This window comes from Mercenaria mercenaria, chromosome 10, assembly GCF_021730395.1.
Source record: "Mercenaria mercenaria strain notata chromosome 10, MADL_Memer_1, whole genome shotgun sequence".
Lineage (NCBI taxonomy): Eukaryota > Metazoa > Mollusca > Bivalvia > Venerida > Veneridae > Mercenaria > Mercenaria mercenaria.
In genome coordinates this window covers 73846763-73869482 of record NC_069370.1, presented here as the reverse complement: position 1 = coordinate 73869482, position 22720 = coordinate 73846763, and the positions used below count along the sequence as shown (strand labels likewise).

Sequence of the window (22720 nt, the reverse complement as noted above, 5' to 3'; positions counted from 1 at the left end):
GCACGCCCGATCGCCCCCACGGTCGACAGAATTTTTCCAGGCCCTTACAATTAGGAGTGACATAAAAATAATTGTATATAAATATGGAAATGATTAACTGGAATTTTAGTAATAAAAATTATACATGTATTAATTCTAAATTGTCCTTTTGATTTCTCATAAAGCAACAGTCCGGAAGAATGATATCCTTTTAGATTTGTCTGTTTCACAAATTGTTTGTAGCCCAGGAATCCGTTCAATTAATGTCTGTGGAAAGTACCTGGAGTCTGATCACTTCCGGAGTTGGCACCCAATGGCAGCATATTATCTGCAACATAAATACTTCACAAAACAGTCAGATTGTCATAACAGAATTAAAGGTACAAAATATAATGAATTGTAGTATACAACAATTTTTATTATTATTATTATTATTACTGGGGTGTGGCGGGTGGGCAATTTAACATCGATCTGAAGCGCTAGCCAATACACCTTTAGTTCAACTGAGAAGATTGCACGTGCTCTCGATTAATATAACGCTCGAGTGGTTCCCTGACGAATAGGCGTTTATCATTAATCTGTTATGTTTAGACAAGGAACTAGAAAACTGGATTACTTGACAACGACGATAGTTTATAGCTAACACACCTAGCAACGAGATAGCCATAAATTTCGGGAAAAATAAAAGTAATTATTTTTAGGCAAAATAATTTTTATTATTTTATTACCCGAAATTATAACCAGAAGACAAGTAGCATTCACATTTTTACATGTTTATTTGTACATTTCAGATATGAATACAGTCACATATTTCAATTACCGGCACGTAAGATACTGTAAACAGTGCTAATTCAACCTATGAAATATTCCTTTCAATATAAAGTTATTATCATATTTTGGCAGAGTATGGCCACTCCAATGAAAGCTATTTGAAAAACCAGTCGACCGGGAGGAAACCAGACGTACTCGTAAAGCACCACGTCATTGCTCCACGTTACCTGTAGAGCAACAAGCAGCGCCACACGGATGCAAGGGATACCACAGTACACCACAGTAAATTAAACATCCCCCAAAACTCGACGTTACCTGCAAAGCAATGAGGAATATTTAGCGGACCAACGGAGCAAGGCAACGTACTGTGGTTCTAAGCAACGAGCAAGGCTACAGTACACAACAATATTTAGCGGACCAACGGAGCAAGGCAACGTACTGTAATTCTAAGCAACGAGCAAGGCTACAGTACACCACAATATTTAGCGGAGCAAGGCAACGTACTGTACTTCTAAGCAAGGCAAATACTATAATGAGCAAGGCTACAGTACACCACAGTAAATTAAATATTCCCCATAACTCGACGTTACCTGCAAAGTAATGAGGAACATTTAGCGGACCAATGGAGCAAGGCAACGTACTGTAATTCTAAGCGAGGCAAATATTATATGATGAGCAAGGCTATGACATCAGCAAGGCTATGATACATTTAAGCAAGGCTAGTCAGATATTGCCAAGGCACTAGAGCAATACCTTTAATATACACCGTAACATCCGTACCATCAAAACGTCCCAAAGCACGCCCGATCGCCCCCACGGTCGACAGAATTTTTCCAGGCCACAATAAATTTGCCAAAATTTATCCCCCAAAAATTCTGTGCAACGATTTCTTAAATTCTAAAAAATACTATCTCAACTTTACAACAATTATATTTGTTCTTTAAAACCAAACTGGTTCATCCATATAACTATAACATAATCGGATAGGCTATTTGAAAGACAAGTAGAGCAAATCCCGCCAACATCACGTGATCACGTTTTGCCAATGTATGAAACAAGGAGCGGAAGGATTATCGTCTTGAGTGATTCGGATCATTTGTTCATCATCATGATGATAATCTATAGTTCTATCTTTGAAAGAAATAACTAACTTAAATGCTTACCTAAAATATATTTGTTTGGATACACGTTTTATCTTAAGATTTATGTCCTAATGTAATTCAATTAAATTCAATTCCAACCATGTTGATATGTGCCCCTTCAAGGCTATACATCAATATCCAGAAAGACCATTATCCCTTTTATCCGCAAGCATTATCCCTTTTATCCACAAGCATTATGTTGTTACTGCATTTTGGTTAGCTTTTCAATGAGTTTACCAGGCCTCAATCGGGTCGGGTATGACAACACAATCCAATACACTACGGTACCAATTTAAACATAGTATAGATTAACTTGATACTAATTAAAACGACTGCATGTTTATACATTGTATTATCGTTTGCTTGTTTTTGGTTCTCATGCATCGTTGAACTCAAGAAGATTGTCAATGAAAAAAGTTAAGTGCATACTGAAAATTTGTTTCTGTATTGAAACGTTTTAATGAAGAAAATCATAGTTATCAAACATTTTATCGTTTAAGTTACCGTGTGGGATTTATACATCAAGGCATGTCTGCCCTATTGATTTATAATAATACTGCGGTAGAATACCGAAGCTAGCGGATGGGTCACACATCCCTAAAAATTGTCGTGCAATTATACATGTATTTATAAATGAATAGATCTACTGCGGAACTAGGTCGATATATTTATCAATAACGTGTTAAAGTAGTTGTACTTCTGTCGAATCGTATATTAAAAGAAAACCATACTTTACTATGAAGACCCTGAATAATCGACTTTTCCAATAATGTTTCGCTATCGCTTTTCTACTTCTAAATACGTAATCGTTCTATAAATAGATTGCGCTATACAGCATGAAATATGTCCAGATATTCAACTTACACGAAAACACAATTTCAACCTTATTTTGTAATTCTAATACATAATGACGTTAACATTATCTGTCTTCAGTAAATAATTTCGGCTTGGTTTGTCAAAGAAATTTTTTACTTAAATATTAAAAATCCGACTTTAATAATTTATATAACAAACCAACACTGATTTATGAAATCCGGTTCCGGGCTAAGGTCAAAAAACTACAGAATTTCGTTAACATGATATAGTGCTACATGGGCTATTCGGAGAGAATTCACTTACTGGAACAGGAGAAAAATTAAGACAACCAAAAAATTTTCATTCATACATAACGTAAACAAACGACTGGTAGTTTGTTACAGATTTCAACCAAATCCCATGATAACCAGCTCTGAAGTTTTGCTCACTACACATACATACTCCAGTGATAAAATCATCAGTCAAGAGTGTTGTAATACAGTATGATGACTTCCAAAATTTTAAGAACCATTAATATGATCTGTGATATTGGATTCAGCTAAATATTGGCAGTATATCTTAACGCTACATATTTACAACTATGATGACCTAATCTTACATTAGTTAGCTTTTAACACCAAACAAAAACGTGACACTATATAACGGGAAACCAAGTGCAAAACAGTTCTATCTACTGTTATTTGCAATGTCACACCATTTTAAAATGTCATGTTAACTGACACCAGTGCCCTTAGAAATAAATACGAACAGCTCTAACTAAATACTATTAAGAATTAATGACAACCAATAAAATATCATAGGAAAGCTAGCCACATATACATGTATAAATTCAATCGATTTCTCTTTAGTTTTAAAGTTTAGAATGGTGTAAGATTTTTTTTTTTTTTTTTTTTTTTTTTTTTTTTTTTTTGAGGCCGCAACTTGAATTAACAAAGTTTTCGTGATATCTTATTTGACTCTGGTAACAATAGAATCTATAATAATATAATAGAATCCGGTTCTGTATGGAAAATAACAAAATATCTATGTTTTTTCAGCCTCTAAATTGACAGACATCACGATTCTGACCCCGTTTCTTCGAAAAATTCAAGTAACAATGTGTTTCGGGAAACGTAACAATCGTTTCAAATTTAATGTACGGAAAGTTGAGCTTCAACGAAACAGAATTTCCTCACCAAATTAACAAACGTAGTAGTGCAACAATTAACAATCCTGAACACCAAACAAAGAACAAACTGCCCAACTAATACTGTTTAAAAACGTTTGAATCTTATTTTTATAATAGACCACGCGATTTTTTTTATTTTTTTTTTTTTTTGTAAAACGTTTGCGAGCATTTAGCCTAAAATAACAGTGAACGAGTTACATAAAATTTATCAACAACATGCGTCACTCTATTTCAAAGATGCACTACAAAGTAACGGTATTCTTTGTAATCTGTGATGACAACTCTACATGATTTGCATGAAAAATACATGAGGCACACAAGAATTTAGTTCAAAATTGACAGTGACATATTAAGCGAAGACAATGTGCATTGCATGAATTAATGTAGCGATATATATGTACGTCGGTGTGTTTAGTTAAATTTCAATCATATTTTGTTTCCCAGCATAAGAAAATTATTCCTCTATACTTGACAAACTATGCTGAAAAGAGATTTAATAAATAAGTCTTCAGATAATGTTGCGAAAACACATTTATCAAAGGAAGGGCCTAAATTACCCACCTGACATGTACATTATACCTGTATTATACAACCTAGCAAGTTCAACATCTTTATTTATTTTGGATTAAGTATTGTGGATCTTAAATTTTCGATTCTATGGATGCACGTGTTCCCGTGCAGTGTATTTGAAGATCATTACCGAAACCAATCGGAGGAAAATGTAAGTACATCTAAGTCTAATATTGAACCAGTGAATTTGTTAGTGATATTTGTTTATGATATCGAAAGAGTTAAATGACCTAACCTGATCCAACGTTAACAGGTGCTGATGCCTGCGTTTGCATGCCGACAGATTCTCCTGGTCATGTAAAACTTATCGCAAAGTGAGGGTCGTAATTAATAGTGTTGAGAAAACCTACTTAAATATCTTACAGTTGCGTCGATGTATAAATATTTTTCCTTACAATCTTTCTGGTTTCCATAACCCATCCGATCTTAATCCGTATACTATACCCTTGCAATACTAAACTATTCGACGGTCCCATAAAGCGGACATTAACGTAAAACACTCAAAAAATTTGCTATTTAAATTGCGGGAAGTAAATGAGCACAACAGTGTCACTGTCTTATGAAATGTGACGTCACCGATGTTACTATTTACTTTGCGAGCACCATACGAGTAATAAAACGGAAATGCCCTATGTGAATCACGTGTATTGAAAGTACCACTGCCTGTCGGAATCAAGAAACTATTACGACAGTTAACTGAACTAGCAACATAATTGTTTTGGTTCGAATCTGTAAAATTATGAGAAATAGGGTCGCACACACCCCGTATTAAGTTTACAGTTAATACAATACACAATTCATAATCGGTGCAAGATGTTAACGGGAAGAGATTAACTGTGTATAACTATTTACTGACGTAAGTACTGTCATTACCAAACTGCAGAATTAATTGCGACTCCTTCGAAATTTGTTCGAAATCAATAACAAACCTACCGGCATTTTGTCTGATGCCTGGAATTTCTGGCAAATCCGCCGTCTAGTTCGCCTTTCATTTCCTTCCCTTCATAATCATCTCGACAGGCTGGCTCGCCTCTACCTTTCAGGCGTGTTCTGCATCGACCACGTGGCATGGCTATTCAATTTAACATCGATCTGAAGCGCTAGCCAATACACCTTTAGTTCAACTGAGAAGATTGCACGTGCTCTCGATTTAATATAACGCTCGAGTGGTTCCCTGACGAATAGGCGTTTATCATTAATCTGTTATGTTTAGACAAGGAACTAGAAAACTGGATTACTTGACAACGACGATAGTTTATAGCTAACACACCTAGCAACGAGATAGCCATAAATTTCGGGAAAAATAAAAGTAATTATTTTTAGGCAAAATAATTTTTATTATTGAATTTTCTTCGGCCTTTATTAAAATATGAAAATAATCATGTAAGACAGGAAGTGTTTGGTGACAAGTTAACAGACAATTTTTACACGCAGAAAAGCAAAGTGGATAAACTGTGTTACTTATTAAGCGAAACAATTAGGAAAACTGCAAAATACATTATGAAAGCCTTCTTGTATAGACAAATGTCATTATACTAATTCTTTTGGGAGAGGGGAATGGGGTAGAATTTTGTCCTAAAAAAATGTTAAATGACGGCCCTTTCACTAAGTATATTTATATATTTACTGTTTATTTTAGTCTCATCTACATACAAATACGTTACATCAATAATATATATGTATATAATCAGTACATGACTGTATTTAACAAAAATTTTACTCCGATGCAGCAAGTTTTAACAAGTTGACCTACATTATGTATAGTAAGTAAAACGTTGTCTGTAAAAGTTTTTTTATTGTTTAGATCTTTATAAAAGTTTAAAATATTAAAAGAATTGCCAGAAAAAGGACAGCATGTAAAACAGTTACAAACATTTTAAAAAAGTACAACCAATGGAAGTTGTTCTTCATGTCAACACAAAACAGTGATGACTCATAACAGCTCAGACTTTAAAAATAAAATTTACATTTCATATTGTTCTATTTTTGTAATCCAGTGGGAAAAGGGTCTATTTATGCTTTCGTTCTATTTTGACATAAGTGAAGCATGTTCTTTCAGTTATTTTAAAGAGGCGAATTTGACTTTTTTTGACAATTTGTTAAAATTTATTGTTAAAGGTTAATGTAAAGCTTTATGTCGTTGTTTCCATATTCTTCATTCATTTTTAGTTATGTTTCCTTTTTATACAGCTGTATTAATTATTAAAAAAAAAAAACACCAATAAGTGCATTTTCCGTCAGAGGATAATGAAAAAATAATGGAGAAATATAAAAGTTTTTTTCAGTTCAATGTTATTTTTTCTTCCTTCATATGTATCAAACAGATACTGTATGATGGTCACAGGTGAGGTTTATATCACCTTAGTTAGGTCCATAGGCTTAGATATTTACAGAAATTATCATACAATAAGTGTAATGACTATACTTTAAAAAATAGCAATATATGGTATATATCTCAGTTCGATATCTCAGATCATTCCTAAGAAAAAATGTGTACAGACGGTCAGTACAGAGTTTTATTGAAATTGGATTACATGTTTACAGAAACCAGATGACAGATCTAGATTTAGTATAGCTTGTGAATTTGTTTTCAAGAATAGCTGCCTCTTAAATTTTGTTTGCAAGAATGTCATTTTTTGCGGTGAATATCACTTTTTATGGACCTCCATGTGACCAGTTATCGACCAATGAGATAAACGGAATTTATGAGTCATGAAGTAGATATATTATTATATGTATATAATGAACAATGGTATTAAGATCATGATACGGCTGGAAACTACTGTCCTGACTTTCTGAAATTATATTTCAGGCAAAATGTATGACGAGGAGGCAAATTTAGCCGGAGAATTCTCCGGATTTTCAGACAAGGAGATTCGATTAGGTAAATATCCTGCCTTTTTAAAGTGAAATTGTGTTTTTATACAGAACTTTATTTTGATCTTATGTATTGATGATTAATTTTTGAAAAATATCAAGGATCTTGAACACCATAATATTCAATTTTGAAGTGGGCAACATTTCTCTGGGTTTTGACCCTCTGTGAATTTGTACCATCTTTTTATGGACAGACTTATTTGCATAATGAGAACCTGTGTTCAGTGGACATATTTATATTTGCAAAACAGTCATAATCAGAGTGCAAAAGTTTGATTCTTTAAAACGTTCCCCTAGACTCTGATTATGCTGATATACACTCATATAGAATCATCTTACAGTTGGTTGGTTGGTCTGTTACAATTAAAATTGTGGTACAAACTTCTGGGACTCCAGTGACGCTCATACACATGATTTCCATGGAATGTTCATATTCATCTTTATTCTTATGTCCACTTGCATTCCCAGCATAGTAGAATTGAGGGCCCTTCTTTTCTCTGACAGAGTGGTATTTTAGGGTATTAATCAAATTTTTTTTATAGCTCTGAAATTATGCACAAATTGGAATAGTGATTTTGCCATGTTCTTTTGGTATGAAATGCTACACTGTCAGCCAGGAGGTCTTAAATCTGATCCCTGAATGAGGCAAGAATTGTTCATGGAGATTTGACTTGTTATTAGCATACCTGATTATTTGATACCCGTAACCCGTTTGTTGTTTGTCTGTCAGCCATCTAAAATGTCCTGGAGGGCAACTGTCCAGATCCTGTTATCCCTATATGGCTCTATGTTAAACTACTTCTGAAATACCGTTGAAAAATAAAGGTTGCTTTGGTTTTTTTTGTAATTTCTAGGATTTATCAGGAAGGTGTATGGAATACTTCTGATGCAGATTGTTGTTACTATAGCAATAATGAGCATCTTCATGTATGTGTAAGTATCTAGCACTTATTTTGCTGCCTCTACACTTTGGTTTCTAGCCAGTAACTAGAAAATGCTATTGCTTACAGTCATCAAATTTCATGTGACTGCCTGTGGTCAGTAGATAACCCAAATATTTTGGGGGTCAGTACGTCAAAGGGAAAAGTCAAGGTGACCTTGAGACTGCAGTAAAACAGTTTTGGATCAACAACAGGGGAACTCTTTGGCTTACAGTAGTCAAACTTCACAGAATGATTGTGTGGTGGCTAGATAACCCCCACTGCTTTTGGGATCAGTAGGTTAAGGGTCAAGTTAACTGTGACCTAGAGTCAGATCCAAAACTGGAGAATGTTTTTGCCTGTGATTGTCAAATTTCATAGGATAATTATTTGTGATCAGTAAATGACCTGTGTAGTTTTTATGATCAGTAAATCTAAAGGTCAAGGTCATAGTTACGTTGACACTGAATGTTTTATCAATACCTGGCTAGTGCTGAATCCTACCAGTATGGCCATCGAGCATCATAACCTTATGATCAGTGGTGTAGTCTTCACATCTGGAGGTCAATTGCCAAGGTCACTGTGACCTTGAGACTTAAATGATTCAGATATGTAAATCCAGAATGCTTGGACCTGTGGCCATCACACTTTATATCATGATTGTCTATGGTCAGGCAGTCATTATGACAAATTATGACTCATCTGACGGAATGAGAGAAAAGCAATAACAACAAAATAAATGTTGTTACTTAATGTGAGTGCAAAAAAGAACAACAACAGCATTTGAAGTTTACAGTGAAAAGGGGGAAAAGCTTAGATACTTGATTAATCAAGCCTTTTTATCCCCCCGCCAAAGGCGAAGGGGATATTAGAAATGCTCTCCGTCCGTGCGTGCGTGCATCCGTCTGCAACGATCTTTGTCCGGAGCGTAACTCCAAAAGTACTGGAGGGATTTTCTTCAAACTTCATACACTGATAGAACACATTGGAGGAAGTGCAGTGTGCAAGAACAATAACTCTACCTTGCCTATTTTTTGAGTTATTCCCCTTTATCTTATTTTCTTAAAAAAATTTGTCCGGAGCATAACTCCAAAAGTACTGGAGGGATTTTCTTCAAACTTAATACACTGATAGATCACATTGGGAGGAAGTGCAGTGTGCAAGAACAATAACTCTACCTTGCCTATTTTTTGAGTTATTCCCCTTTATCTTATTTTCTTAAAAAATGTTGTCCGGAGCATAACTCCAAAAGTACTGGAGGGATTTTCTTCAAACTTCATACACTGATAGAACACATTGGGAGGAAGTGCAATGTGCAAGAACAATAACTCTTCCTTGCCTATTTTTTGAGTTATTCCCCTTTATCATATTTTCTTTAAAAAAATTGTCCGGAGCATATCTTTTTCATGCATGGAGGGATTTTGATATATCATGGCACAAATGTTAACCACCACGAGGCGGAGTGTTTTGCGCAAGAACCAGGTCCCTAGGTCTAAGGTCAAGGTCACACTTAGACGTCAAAGGATACAAGAATGAAAACCTTGTCCGAAGCATTTCTTCTTCATGCATAGAGGGATTTTGATATAACTTGGCACAAATGTTCACCACCACGAGACAGAGTGTCATGCGCAAGATCCAGGTCCCTAGGTCTAAGGTCTAGGTCACACTTAGAGGCCAAAGGTCAGATACAAGAATGACTTTGTCCGAAGCATTTCTTCTTCATGCATGGAGGGATTTTGATGTAACTTGGCACAATTATACACCATCATGAGATGAAGTGTCATGCGCAGTTCCCTTCTTTAGAATTACCTCCCTTTGTTTTACTTTAAATAGCTTTTATTGTAGTCGTAGGGAAAAATCGAGACCACTTGTCTGTAGTACAACATGCATGCTACATCCAATTTTGAGGTGTATTTTGACCAATCTCTACCTGGTAAAGATTTTTGTGTGGACTTACAATTTTTTTTTTTTTTTTTAAGATTAACTTCCCTTAGTTGTTACTATAAATAGCTTATATTGTAACATTTTTATAATTGACCGTAGGCAAAAAACAAGACCACTTTTCTGTGGTACAACATGGATGTTACTTTCCAATTTTAGGTGTATTTTAAGATATCTCTACCTGGTAAGGAGTTTTTTTGTGGACATAGAAAAACAAGACTTACAATGATTACTAAACAACCACAAAATTAAAATTCCATTTGCAAATACAGCTGCTAGAGTAAACAAATTTGCTGTGACGTGCATAATTATATTGTGACATTCTGGCACTAGTGTTCCCTGTTAGCTTTCCATTCCTTCTTTTTACAGTAGCCATATAGAAAAACGTCATAGCTTTACTGTTCATGAAAATTAATAAAATTTAGCAGTAAACCACCTCACCACTGACTTATTCTTTCTTCCACATCTTTAAAACCCCTGATGCGGACTACAACTAAATAGTTCTTCAAAGCTTTCCCCAAAATTAATACTTTCAGACACTAACTTGCCAGGAACTTCAGCCTTCAATTATAATATGCCCGGCGGGGGGATTGGCCATGTCTAACATGGCTCTTGTTTCAAAATTGAAAGCCTGGTTGTTAGATTAGGGATGTTGGGGGGGGGGGGGGGGGGGGGGGGGGGGGGGGTTGGTAGCGACTGATGGATAGGCAGCATCAAACGCATCTTGACAACTCAAAAACTTTAGTCTGGATTTACACACTGAAATGAAACTTGGCATATATGTAGCTTGTATTAACATCAATGTTTGGATTGCATATGGGGAAAGTAGGCACAAGGAAACTGGAAAAAAGCATTATCCTTATGATAAGTTTAGTTTTGAATAGTGGGGTGAAGGTCAAGGTCAGCATTACGGTACTTAGTTTTGCTGTATACATGAAAAATTTCACTTTGGCTTAGTGGGCTAAGATGTTGGTCTGTGGTACCTTTTAAAGTATACATAGTTTGAAGGGTAGAGATTGGAACCCCAAGATGGTCTACAGAATAAGTGTCTTCTAAAATTTGCACGGTAAATTTGATTGAGTTGCTCACTACATGTAACTCTAGATCTAAGTTTTAACAAGATATCAGGTTTAGGTTTACATTTTGAACATGCACTGCTATATTGTGTGAAAATTGTAATATTCTAAATCTTAACACCTCAGACACTTACATAGAGATTTTACATCATACACACACAGTGCACATACCCATTCAAACTGTCTATTAGCTAATAATTAAAAAAATATCTGAGATAGCAAATTAATACCATATTATACCATAGGTACTTAATTTAGGCAAGAGATAAACTTGATGCAGAGAGGAAGTTGTAATTTTATTGAATTTTAATTAATTTATTATTGTTTCATTGCCACATGTTGATCTTTTTACAGACCTGCAGCAAAAGAATACTCGTATGCCAACCCATGGTTGATGATTGTAGCTATGTAAGTATGCTCAGCCGGTAAAGCAGTTTTGTACAGATATTTATAAATATTTAGAACCATGATATTATGGACAGTTGGTAATTTGTTTGATTTAAGATATAATGTATAGAAAAACCGTGTTTAAACATTATTAATACACGGAAAGAGGTTATACGTCCGCGGAAAAATTTCACGAGGGCATAGCCTGAGTGAATTATTCTGGTAACGTGTAACCTATTTTGAGTGTATTAATTTAGGTAAAACACGATTTTGTTATACATTATTTCGATTCTAATATGCCCTTAATCTAAAACAGTAGATAGAATAGAGTAGCGCTCTTTCTTGGTCGCAACAAAAACATTGATGTCATTGCACATAAACGTGAAGTCATTCTAGCATAAGCATGTTTTAACAGAAACAAGCATATTAGAATTAAGAAAAAATTTATAGCAAAACGGTGCTTTAACACTATTTATACATGATGGGCAGTTATACGCCAGGCGTAATAATTTCAGGACGCAGCCCGAGTGAATTATTTCGAACGACGTATAACCACCCGAGTGTATAAATAGTGTTAAAACAACGCTTTGCTATAAATTATTTCGATTCTACTATGAATTTTATTGTAAAATTTAGATCAAATATGACAGAACTGTTTCTTGGCGCATGCATGGCGCCAACTGTTAGGTCGTTACGCTCTTTGTTTATGCACGCCAGGACAAGAAATGGTAATACGACTTGCAGAAGAGTTCAGTTTGGGTGCAAAAGGTGGCGAATTATTCTGCAAAGGGAATAACCAACTTAATATATGTGTAAATTAATCAAGACAGTTGTTCAATGTGACATTTCGTTTAAAACATGCTATTAAGTAAAACATTTGATCAAATTTGAAAGCGCTATTTCTAGATGTATACATTGCGCTAAATATCACGTCGACATGACATCAACATTATATCGTTGTGATGATTAAAAGCATTGTTAGTCATATTAGAATACATATTCCGGTAGGGCATTTCGGCATTCTATTGATGAAAATGTAGCTTGTACAAGCAACTGGCTTTCTGTTTATAATGGGAAATGCTAAAACAGAGAATACATAATGGAATGCAAATTTCTGATTGTCGTTACGGATTGACTGCCTTAAAACCATGCATTGTGGCTATACAAATATTAAGTGCCCAGCCAGTTAGCTGGGAAGGTTGAGCAGAAGGTCAGAAGTTTGATCTCTGGATGAGAAAACTATTCTCCATGACTACATAAGAGAAGAAAATACTGTAATGCCTAAACTCATTCTGTGTCTGATTTTTGTCTAGAAGTTGTCAGTTTCTTTATACAGGTACAAAATCTAGGAACACATGTTAAGTTAACTGTTACATAACTTATTTTCAAAAGTGTTGTCAGATCCATAGTAAAGAAACAAAACAAACATATAGAATAATATTTTAAGTGATAAAGTAAGTTGTTTCCAAAGTACTAAGGTGTTTCCTTTAAGTTATTATGCCCCCGACATCTGCTGATTAGTGATTGTCCGTCTGTACGAGGTTAACCAAATGGGACTATTTCGTCTAGCATCAATACCCCTTACTAGAATGACTTGATACTAATGCAGATGTAACCTGTGACCATTCCTCTTCTTCAGACATCACCTGACCTCAGTTTGACCTTGAACTTGACCTCATTTTGGACTTAGTTTGCTTTATATGGGCCATCTTTTGGTTAACCAAATGGGACTGTTTCGTCTAGCATCAATCCCCTTACTAGAATGACTTGATACTAATGCAGATTTAACCTGTGAACATTCCTCATCTTCAGACATCCCCTGACCTCAGTTTGACCTTGACCTTGACCACATTTTGGACTTAGGTTGCTTTATATCGGCCATCTCTTGGTTAACAAAATGGGACAGTTTGGTCTAGCATCTATACCCCTTACTAGAATGACTTGATACTAATGCAGATGTAACCTTTGACCATTCCTCATCTTCAGACATCACCTGACCTCAGTTTGACCTTGACCTCGTTTTGGACTTAGGTTGCTTTGTATCAACAAGGATGCCACCGGGGGCATCAAGCGATTATTGAACGCAGCTTCTTGTTTTTTTGCTTGTAATTGATTAAAGTTATCAGACAAAAACACATGATAATGATTCAGTCTGATTACAGAGAAATATTAATGGATTAATAATCATTATAATCACTTTTGATGATTAACCCATGTGTCCTTTTAATGTGGCAAAATTCTTTTAACATTCTGTGTTTAAGTTTTAGATTTAGAAAAGGTTTCATGTTTGCTGTTTTTGCACGGAAATCATATATTCATATGAAACTTCGTATAGATATAGAGCTCATAAGGCATATATATAAAGCTGAAGTGTTGCACATGAGAAACAGGGGAAATTTCTAGGGATCAGAATGTTGTTTATTGTAATAATTGGGCAAATGTTAAATCTTCCAAAGGGTTAACTGAATAAAATGTATGGAATCTGTTTATTTATTGACGGTTGACTTTTAAATCTAGACACCACTCTTTAAGTATATTATTATTTAGATTTCCGATGTTACTACCTCAGATGACATTCTTAATGCCTATAAAAAGCAAAACTTTCATATAATTATATTTATATTTCTTATAAGGTATTTCAAGATGCTCATTTGACAAATATACTCAAAGGAAAGCATAATGAATACCTGATGTTTGCATTATTTTAAAGAAAATCTGTGATTAATTGGTTACCAATTTTACTAACCAACTGGTAAATGTGCTTTTCTATCTGTCATTTTATAAGTCAGTACATCCACATTTTTGTGTCCAGTCCATAACTCTGCCGTCCATTGAAGAATTTTAATATTGCTTGACACAAATGTTGAAGACTCTTTCATTTGATGAATCTATCTATATTTTCAGGGTGTTGACGTTTGTTTTGCTGATTGCCCTGGCCTGCTGTCCGAATGTTCGGAGATCTTTCCCAACAAACTTCATCCTTCTTGGGCTCTTTGTAAGTACATATTGGGTCTCGGATATTTTTCAACAAACTTTTTGATTTGAAGGTTTGTAAAGTAGCTGTGATGTGTCGTTATTATATTTTTGCTTAAATTTTATAAAAAAAATGCCAAGTTATGAAAAGAGCTAGCTCATTTCTTACAGCATTTGAGAATGCCAACATAAGTAGGTGCGCTGCAAAGCCAAAAAAGAGTTCTTCTGTATTAAATATCATAAACTTACCAAGCAAGCCATTCAGTACTGGTCAGTGTTTAATGAGATGACATCAGAAGTAAATTTTTACAGTATTTTCAAGCCAGGTTTTTATCTGAACAAACTTCTTTTGAATATAAACTGGGCAATATCACAAACTATGGACGAGTGATTTAATATATAAAAGTTGTGTTATAATTATTAATAAACTAAAAAGATGAATGAACAATAACTGTTAAAAGATGGAAGTTTTTATTTTATATTTACAAGATATGTTTATATTTTTCATTTCAGACAGGACTTGAAGCTTTCATGCTAGGAGTTGTTTCAAGGTATGCTTTCCCTTTTGTTATAATCACTATTGCATTATGGGAATTTAGAGGAGTGTTCATACGTCAGAATATTTCTGCATTTTTAGCTCGACTATACGAAGTATATGGAGAGCTGTCATACTCACCCCGATGTCGGCGTCTCCACGTCCCACCTTGGTTAAAGTTTTTTTACACTTTTTCTTTTTATGCCCCCGAAGGGAGGCATATTAGTTTTCAACTGTCCATCCGTTCGTTAGTTCGTTCATTCGTCACAACGTTAACTTTTTGCATGAAGGCACTTTACTCGCGAACTACTGCACCCAGGACCTTCAAACTTCACATGCTGATAGAACTTATTGAGTATACCACCCCTACTGACTTTGGGGTCACCAGGTCAAAGGTCAAGGTCACAGGGGCCAACGTTAACTTTTTGCATGAAGGCCTTTTACTCGCGAACCACTGCACCCAGGACCTTCAAAATTCACATGCTGATAGTACTTATTGAGTACACCACCCCTACTGACTTTGGGGTCACCAGGTCAAAGGTCAAGGTCACAGGGGCCAATGTTAACTTTTTGCATGAAGGCACTTTACTCGCGAACCACTGCATCCAGGACCTTCAAACTTCACATGCTGATAGTATTTATTGAGTACACCACCCCTACTGACTTTGGGGCACCAGGTCAAAGGTCAAGGTTACAGGGCCAATGTTAACTTTTTGCATGAAGGCACTTTACTCGCGAACCACTGCACCCAGGACGTTCAAACTTCACACGCTGATAGTACTTTATGAGTACACCAACCCTACTGACTTTGGGGTCAAAGGTCAAGGTCACAGGGGCCAATGTTAACTTTTTGCATGAAGGCACTTTACTCGCGAACCACTTCACCCAGGACCTTCAAACTTCACCTGCTGATAGTACTTATTGAGTACATCACCCCTACTGAATTTGGGGTCACTAGGTCAAAGGTCAAGGTCACCAGGTCAAAGGTCAAGGTGCTGCGGGGGCATTTTTTTCACCATTAGTGACAGCTCTTGTTTCTCCTTATCTCTGTAATTACTTGATGGAATTTCTTTGAACTTAAAATAGTTGTTCGACATCATTATATGACACAAGGCCCATAACTCTGGTACCAATATTTAATGAATAATCCCCCCTTTTACTTAGAATTTCAGGTTAAAGTTTTGATCCACTTTCACTATATCTCAGTTATTACTAAATAGATTTGATTCAAACTTAAAATAGTTGTTCAGCATCATCACTCACATCATATGACACAAGGGCCATAACTCTTGCACCAGTATTTCATGAATTATCCCCCCTTTTAACTTAGAATTTCAGGTTAAAGTTTTGATACACTTTCACTCTATCTCAGTCAGTTATTTCTGAATGGATTTGATTCAAACTTAAAATAGTTGTTCCACCTTATCACCCACATCATATGACACAAGGGCCATAACTCTTGCACCAATTTTTCATGAATTATGCCGAAATTACAGTTGACAATATCTGAGCAATTACCTGTGGACCCGTAATGACAGTCGGCAATATCCGTGCGATTACCTGTGGACCCGTAATGACAGTCTGCAATATCTGTGCGATTACCTGTGGACCCATAATGACAGTCGGCAATATCCGAGCAATTACCTGTGGACCCGTGATGACAGTCTACAATATCCGAGCAATTACCTGTGGACCCATAATGACAGTCTACAATATCTGAGCAATTACCTGTGGACCCATAATGACAGTCTACAATATCCGAGCAATTACCTGTGGACCCGTAATGACAGTCTACAATATCCGAGCAATTACCTGTGGACCCATAATGACAGTCGGCAATATCCGTGTATATCCATGTGATTACCTATGGACCCATAATGACAGTTGGCAATATCCGTGTGATTACCTGTGGACCCATAATGACAGTCAGCAATATCCGTGTAATTACCTGTGGACCCGTTATGACAGTCGGCAATATCCGTGTGATTACCTGTGGACCCATGACAGTCGGCAATATCCGTGTGATTACCTATCTTCAGTGAACAATTTCGGTATGCTTGGGCCGTAACAGAAAGTCATTTCTCATAACAAGCGGAGAATGCTGAAATTGCATTCGAAGAATACGTAAAAAAACGAAATTTTCCGATTGTCGTTATGGATCTATTACCTTAATATGTATACCAGAGTTCATGCTCTTGTTTCTTCTGAGTAACCAGAAAATGGAATTGACTAACTTAGATTAAGTTAGCAAGTTTCTTATGGAAAAAGCCATATTAATATGGTTGGTATTAAAGACCCAGTAAAAGTTTTTGTGTACCCATGTCTAGACTACCATGGTTTTAGCTTACAAAAAGTATATAAGGGGAGGCCTTTTTAAAATGTTTTATTTAGTATAATAGACAGTTTAAAATGAGTTATTAAAATGAAAGTAATTAATGTAGCATTACACTAAAGTCCCTGTACTAGTCTTTTACAAGATAGAAATTTAAGATTCACCCTGCTGTTATGCTGCTGAACAATTACATTGTACACTTCATTGTGTTGCTGCATGACATTGTGGAAAATATACTTGCTTTTAAGTAAAACGAAAATCTCATACATTTTCCACTGTTATGAAACTCTAAAATGCGTAAAACTTGGTTAAAACTAATAGAAAGATAAACCCAAATCCTTTTATTATGCTGTAGTTTTCTAGGAAACATATATGTATAACAAAAATTCACATATATAAATCAATTAAAAATGTTCATGAAAATATGGGACAGTTATACGTATTTCGTAAGTGATAAATTTAATAAATGTGATTGTAAACTAAGCTAGAATTATATTTTGTTAATATTTTTTCTTAACATGTCCAAATTGTAGTAAGATAACCAACTCTTTAATGGCAGAATGGATATTTTACTTATTTCTGGTCACTATGAAATATGTTTTATTTGTTATTTCCAGTCACTATGACACAGAAGCTGTCCTCATTGCAGTGGGAATTACTGCAGTAAGTCTTTATTTTCTCCATACTCAACAGAAAAGTTTATGTATTGTTTTTTGTGCCCCCCAAAATTTTTTAAGTTGTCCTTGTCCGTCCGTCCGTCTGTCCGAGCTTACATTTACATACTTAGGTGGCTATAGGAACAATAGGTAACTGTACTATTTTTTTGATGTCATTCATTTTGTTAGCTTTTATGTGGCTGTTTTTCTTTTACAACGCTAAAGGAACAATAGAGAGAACAAAAGGGTAGCCACATTGGTACCCGTATGTAGGAACGTCCGTCCATGCATCCGTCCTTCCGTCCATCGGAATTTGTGTCGTTCATATCTCAAACAGTGTTTGACCAAGAGTCATCAAACCTCACAGGATTGCTATTTTCAGCATGGGAAGCTGTGCACCAGGGGTTTTAATTTTGATCTCACACAGTCAGACCAGAGTTATGGCCCTTGACTTAGTCAAAAATACCCATATAAAGGGCATAAGTTTGTGTTGCATGTATCTCAAAAAGTATTTAACCAAGTATTACGATACATTACAGGAATAATATTAAGCATGTGAAGTTGTGCATCTGGGGTTTTGTTAGAGATATCACTCAGTCTGACCAGAGTTATGGCCCTTGACTTAGTAAAAAAATATGCATAAAGAGGCATAAAAGTTGTGTCGCACATATCTCAAAAGGTATATGACCTAGGGTCATGAAACATCATAGGAATATGATTCAGCATGTGAAGTTGTGCACCTGGGATTTTGTTTAAGATTTTTTATAGTCAGACCAGAGTTATAGCCCTTGATTGTCAAAAATATGCATATATGGGATACAAGTTTGTGTCACATTTATCTAAAATATCCTACATCAACATTTGAACTTAAACATCTTCTTCTGTGAAACTACTGGTCAGAATCACACCAAACTTGGTCAGTAGCATGTCAGATGGTTCAGGGCTTCCCAGAGCTAAAATAGATAAAAAAAAACAAAACAATTGAACCACTTCTCATCAACTGCTTGATGGTTCTTCATTAAACTTGGTCTGTAGCATAATTTTAAGGCTTTTTCCAATTTTTTTTTCAGATTGGGGCACTTTGCCCCTTTAAAGGGGCCACTAGAGCTAATAATAGAAATACCTTTAAACAACTTCTTCTCATGAACTGCTTATTTGAACTTCATCAAACTTTGTCTGTCGCATCATTGTAAGATACTTTTTTAGATTTATCCAAATGGGAATATTTGGCCCCTTTATGGGGATGCTAGAGCTAAGAATTGAAATATCTTTAAACAACTTATTCCAATGAACTGTGTGATGAACTTTCATCAAACCTGTTAGGTAGCATAAGGTCATCTCCCAAATTTGTCCAAATAGGGGTAATTGAAGGTAACTGTTTTAGGGGTTGTTAGAGCAAGAAGTAGGAAAAACATTTTATTAACTTCTTCTCATGAATCTATTGCTGGACTTCATCAAACTTGGTTTGTAGCACCCTTGTATGGTCCTCTCTTAATTTTGTTTCATCTGATTCTGCTTGGCCGCTTTTAGGATATACCTTCTTAGTAAAAAAAAACACGAAGGTTTGAATAACTTTTAATGAATTTTTAGCTCACCTGAGCAATGCTCATGGTGAGCTATTGTGATCACGCTGTGTCTGTCGTCCGTCATGCATCCGTCCGTCCGTCGCCAACAATTGTGTTTAAAAGACATCTCCTCGATAACCACTGAATGGAATTTGATGAAACTTGGCATGGATGTTCCTTGGATGGTCCTCTACTAAAGTTTTTAATCCCCCGCCGTGGCGGAGGGATTATAGGAATGGTCTGCGTCCGTCTGTCCTTCCGTCCGTCCTTCCGTCCGTCCGTCTTTCCGTCCTTCCGTCCGTAACAAAATCGTGTCCGGTCCATATCTCCTAAACCCCTTGAAGGATTTTCATGAAACTTGGGTCAAATGATCACCTCATCAAGACGATGTGCAGAACCCATGAGTCAGCCTTGTCGGTTCAAGGTCAAGGTCACAACTCAAGGTCAAAGGTTTGAGCCTTCCATTTTCTGTCCGCTCTATATCTCCTAAACCCCTTGAAGGAATTTTATAAAACTTGGGTCAAATGATCACCTGATCAAGACGATGTGCAGAACCCATGAGTCAGCCATGCCGGCTCAAGGTCAAGGTCACAAAGCAAGATCAAAGGTTTGAGCCTTCAATTTTGTGTCCGCTCTATATCTCTTAAACCCCTTGAAGGAATTTTATAAAACTTGGGTCAAGTGATCACCTCCTCAAGACGATGTGCAGAACCATGAGTCAGTCATGCCGGCTCAAGGTCAAGGTCACAACTTAGGGTCAAAGGTTTGAACCTTCCATTTTGTGCCCGCTCTATATCTCCTAAACCCCTTGAAGGATTTTCATCAAACTTGGGTCAAATGATCACCTCATCAAGGCGATGTGCAGAACTTATGAGTCAGCCATGTCTGCTCAAGGTCAAGGTCACAACTGAAGGTCAAAGGTTTGAGCCTTCCATTTCGTGTCCGCTCTATATCTCCTAAACCCCTTGAAGGAATTTTATAAAACTTGGGTCAAATGATTACCTCATCAGAACGATGTGCAGAAATTATGAGTCAACCATGCCAGCTCAAGGTCACGGTCACAACTAAGGGTCGAAGGTTTGAGCCTTCCATTTCGTGTCCACTCTGTATCTCCTTAACCCCTTGAAGGATTTTCATCAAACTTGGGTCAAATGATCACCTCATCAAGAACTCATGAGTCAGCCATGTCAACTCAAGGTCAAGGTCACAACTGAAGGTCAAAGGTTTCAGCTCTGTATCTCCTAAACCCCTTGAAGGATTTTCATGAAACTTTGGTCAAATGATCACCTCATCAAGACGTTGTGCAGAATTCATGAGTCAGCCATGTCAGTTCAAGGTCAAGGTCACAGCTAAAATCAAAGGTTTTACCCTTTCACTATCCATAGCAGTGGCGGGGGATTTAGCTGTCTTTCAGACTGCCTTGTTCAAACGGTTCCGCTTGGTTGTACATAGGGACCGCCAGAGCTCAAAATAGAAAAATCTTCAAACGACATTTCCTCCGAAACCAATGGTCCGATTTTGAAATAATTTCACACAAATGGTTCTTATGTCACCCTCTGCCAAGCTAGTTCAAATTATATTGATTCGTCAAAAAACATGGCCGCCAGAGGGCGTGGTCATTATTCCCTATATGTATATAGTGGAAACTTTAAAAATCTTCTTGTGTGAAACTGCTGGCCAGATTTTAGAATAATTTTACACAAATGGTTCTTGTGTGACCCTCTACCAAGATTATTCAAATTATTCTGATTCGTCAAAAAACATGGCTGCCAGGGGGCGAGGTCACTTTTCCCTTTACATATACACCATACTTGTCCAAATTATTGCCCTAAGGTCAAAAGATGGCCACATCCCAGTGTCTGACATGTATTTACTATAAACTTTGAAAATCTTCTTCTCTGAATCAATAATAGCTAGAGCCTTGATATTTGGCGTGTGACATCAGATTGCAATGTCTACTGTAATTGTTCAAATTATTGCCCTAGTTTCAAAAGTGTGTGTGACATGTATGTAATATGGATTAACATAGAAGAAACCTAACTCTGTACTTATACAAGCACACTTAAAGCCTTGTACACTGGAGAGCGCTTTAGGGTCAGTAACCCTCTTGTTTTTGGATGTTGACAAAACATGCTCATAAGCAAGTTCGAAATATCGCAATCCTCCTCATGTGAGAGACTTGGGCCAATTTTGGCCTCTTGTAAAAATGTCTATCTATTTCACAGATTGGCAATATATGGCAAATATTCTATCTTGTGAACCAGTTTCAGTTTTGAATAAAGTGAAGTTTTAGCCTGCAAAAATATATGGTTTTATAGTATCCAGATAGAAAATATTTCAGTTTCTTTGTAGAGTTTATAACATTTTTTTTTTTGCTCCTGTATCTCATGAAACTATTTATTTTAATTTTGTACTCTTAGTTTAGGCTCTGTTCTGGATTCTTAGTTTGAATGGTTGTTATGGTTATAGTAAATAAGCCATTATAACCACTGAAATTTCAACTTTTTTAGTCATAATTTTGTTTATTTGCAGGTTGTATCACTTGCATTGACCATCTTTGCTTTCCAAACAAAGGTAATTGTGTAACATGTACTTTATTAATGTCTTTCATCTATCAGTGTGGCCAGAAAGAACCCTAGGAAGGGGACTCCATTGACTGTTTGTGTTAGAAAAGCAGTCTGAAGGAAAACTGCCATAACATTTAGAAGATAAGAAATAAAAAAGATGGTTGAAACTGCTTTAATACTAGTAGACGTACTGACCATCCTGAGAGAAGGGGAATATATAAATGTTTAAAAAAAAAACAATGGGATAAATTGAAAAGGCTGTTTGATATAATTAAAACAAAACTCAATTCAGTTTCATTATGTAAAAAGCTTGATGCGTTTTGTAAAATCATTTATAAATTTTGTGAGATATGACTTCATGGATTTCAAGTTTTGAACTTTACTTGTTTAAAGGGATTTAAATTCATGGACAGAGCTGGCAATAAAATCCATTAAAATGATCTCC

The 22720-nt window shown here is 35.9% G+C and overlaps 1 protein-coding gene across 3 annotated transcripts in view; it reads left to right on the top strand.

The window, feature by feature from the left end:
• The window catches only part of LOC123561289 (protein lifeguard 1-like), a 40495-nt gene that overhangs the window by 5302 nt on the left and 12473 nt on the right, over positions 1–22720 (top strand). For 2 of the 3 annotated variants that reach the window (XM_045353545.2, XM_053553367.1), the window contains exons 2-8: positions 7259–7330; positions 8178–8256; positions 11615–11668; positions 14552–14642; positions 15134–15171; positions 18105–18150; positions 22241–22282. In XM_045353545.2, the coding sequence (XP_045209480.2) occupies positions 7264–7330; positions 8178–8256; positions 11615–11668; positions 14552–14642; positions 15134–15171; positions 18105–18150; positions 22241–22282 (417 nt within the window). In that variant the 5' untranslated portion in view covers positions 7259–7263. Of the gene's footprint in view, positions 1–6182; positions 6210–7258; positions 7331–8177; positions 8257–11614; positions 11669–14551; positions 14643–15133; positions 15172–18104; positions 18151–22240; positions 22283–22720 lie in introns of those variants that run through there. The other variant, XM_045353544.2, reaches the window with a different exon arrangement.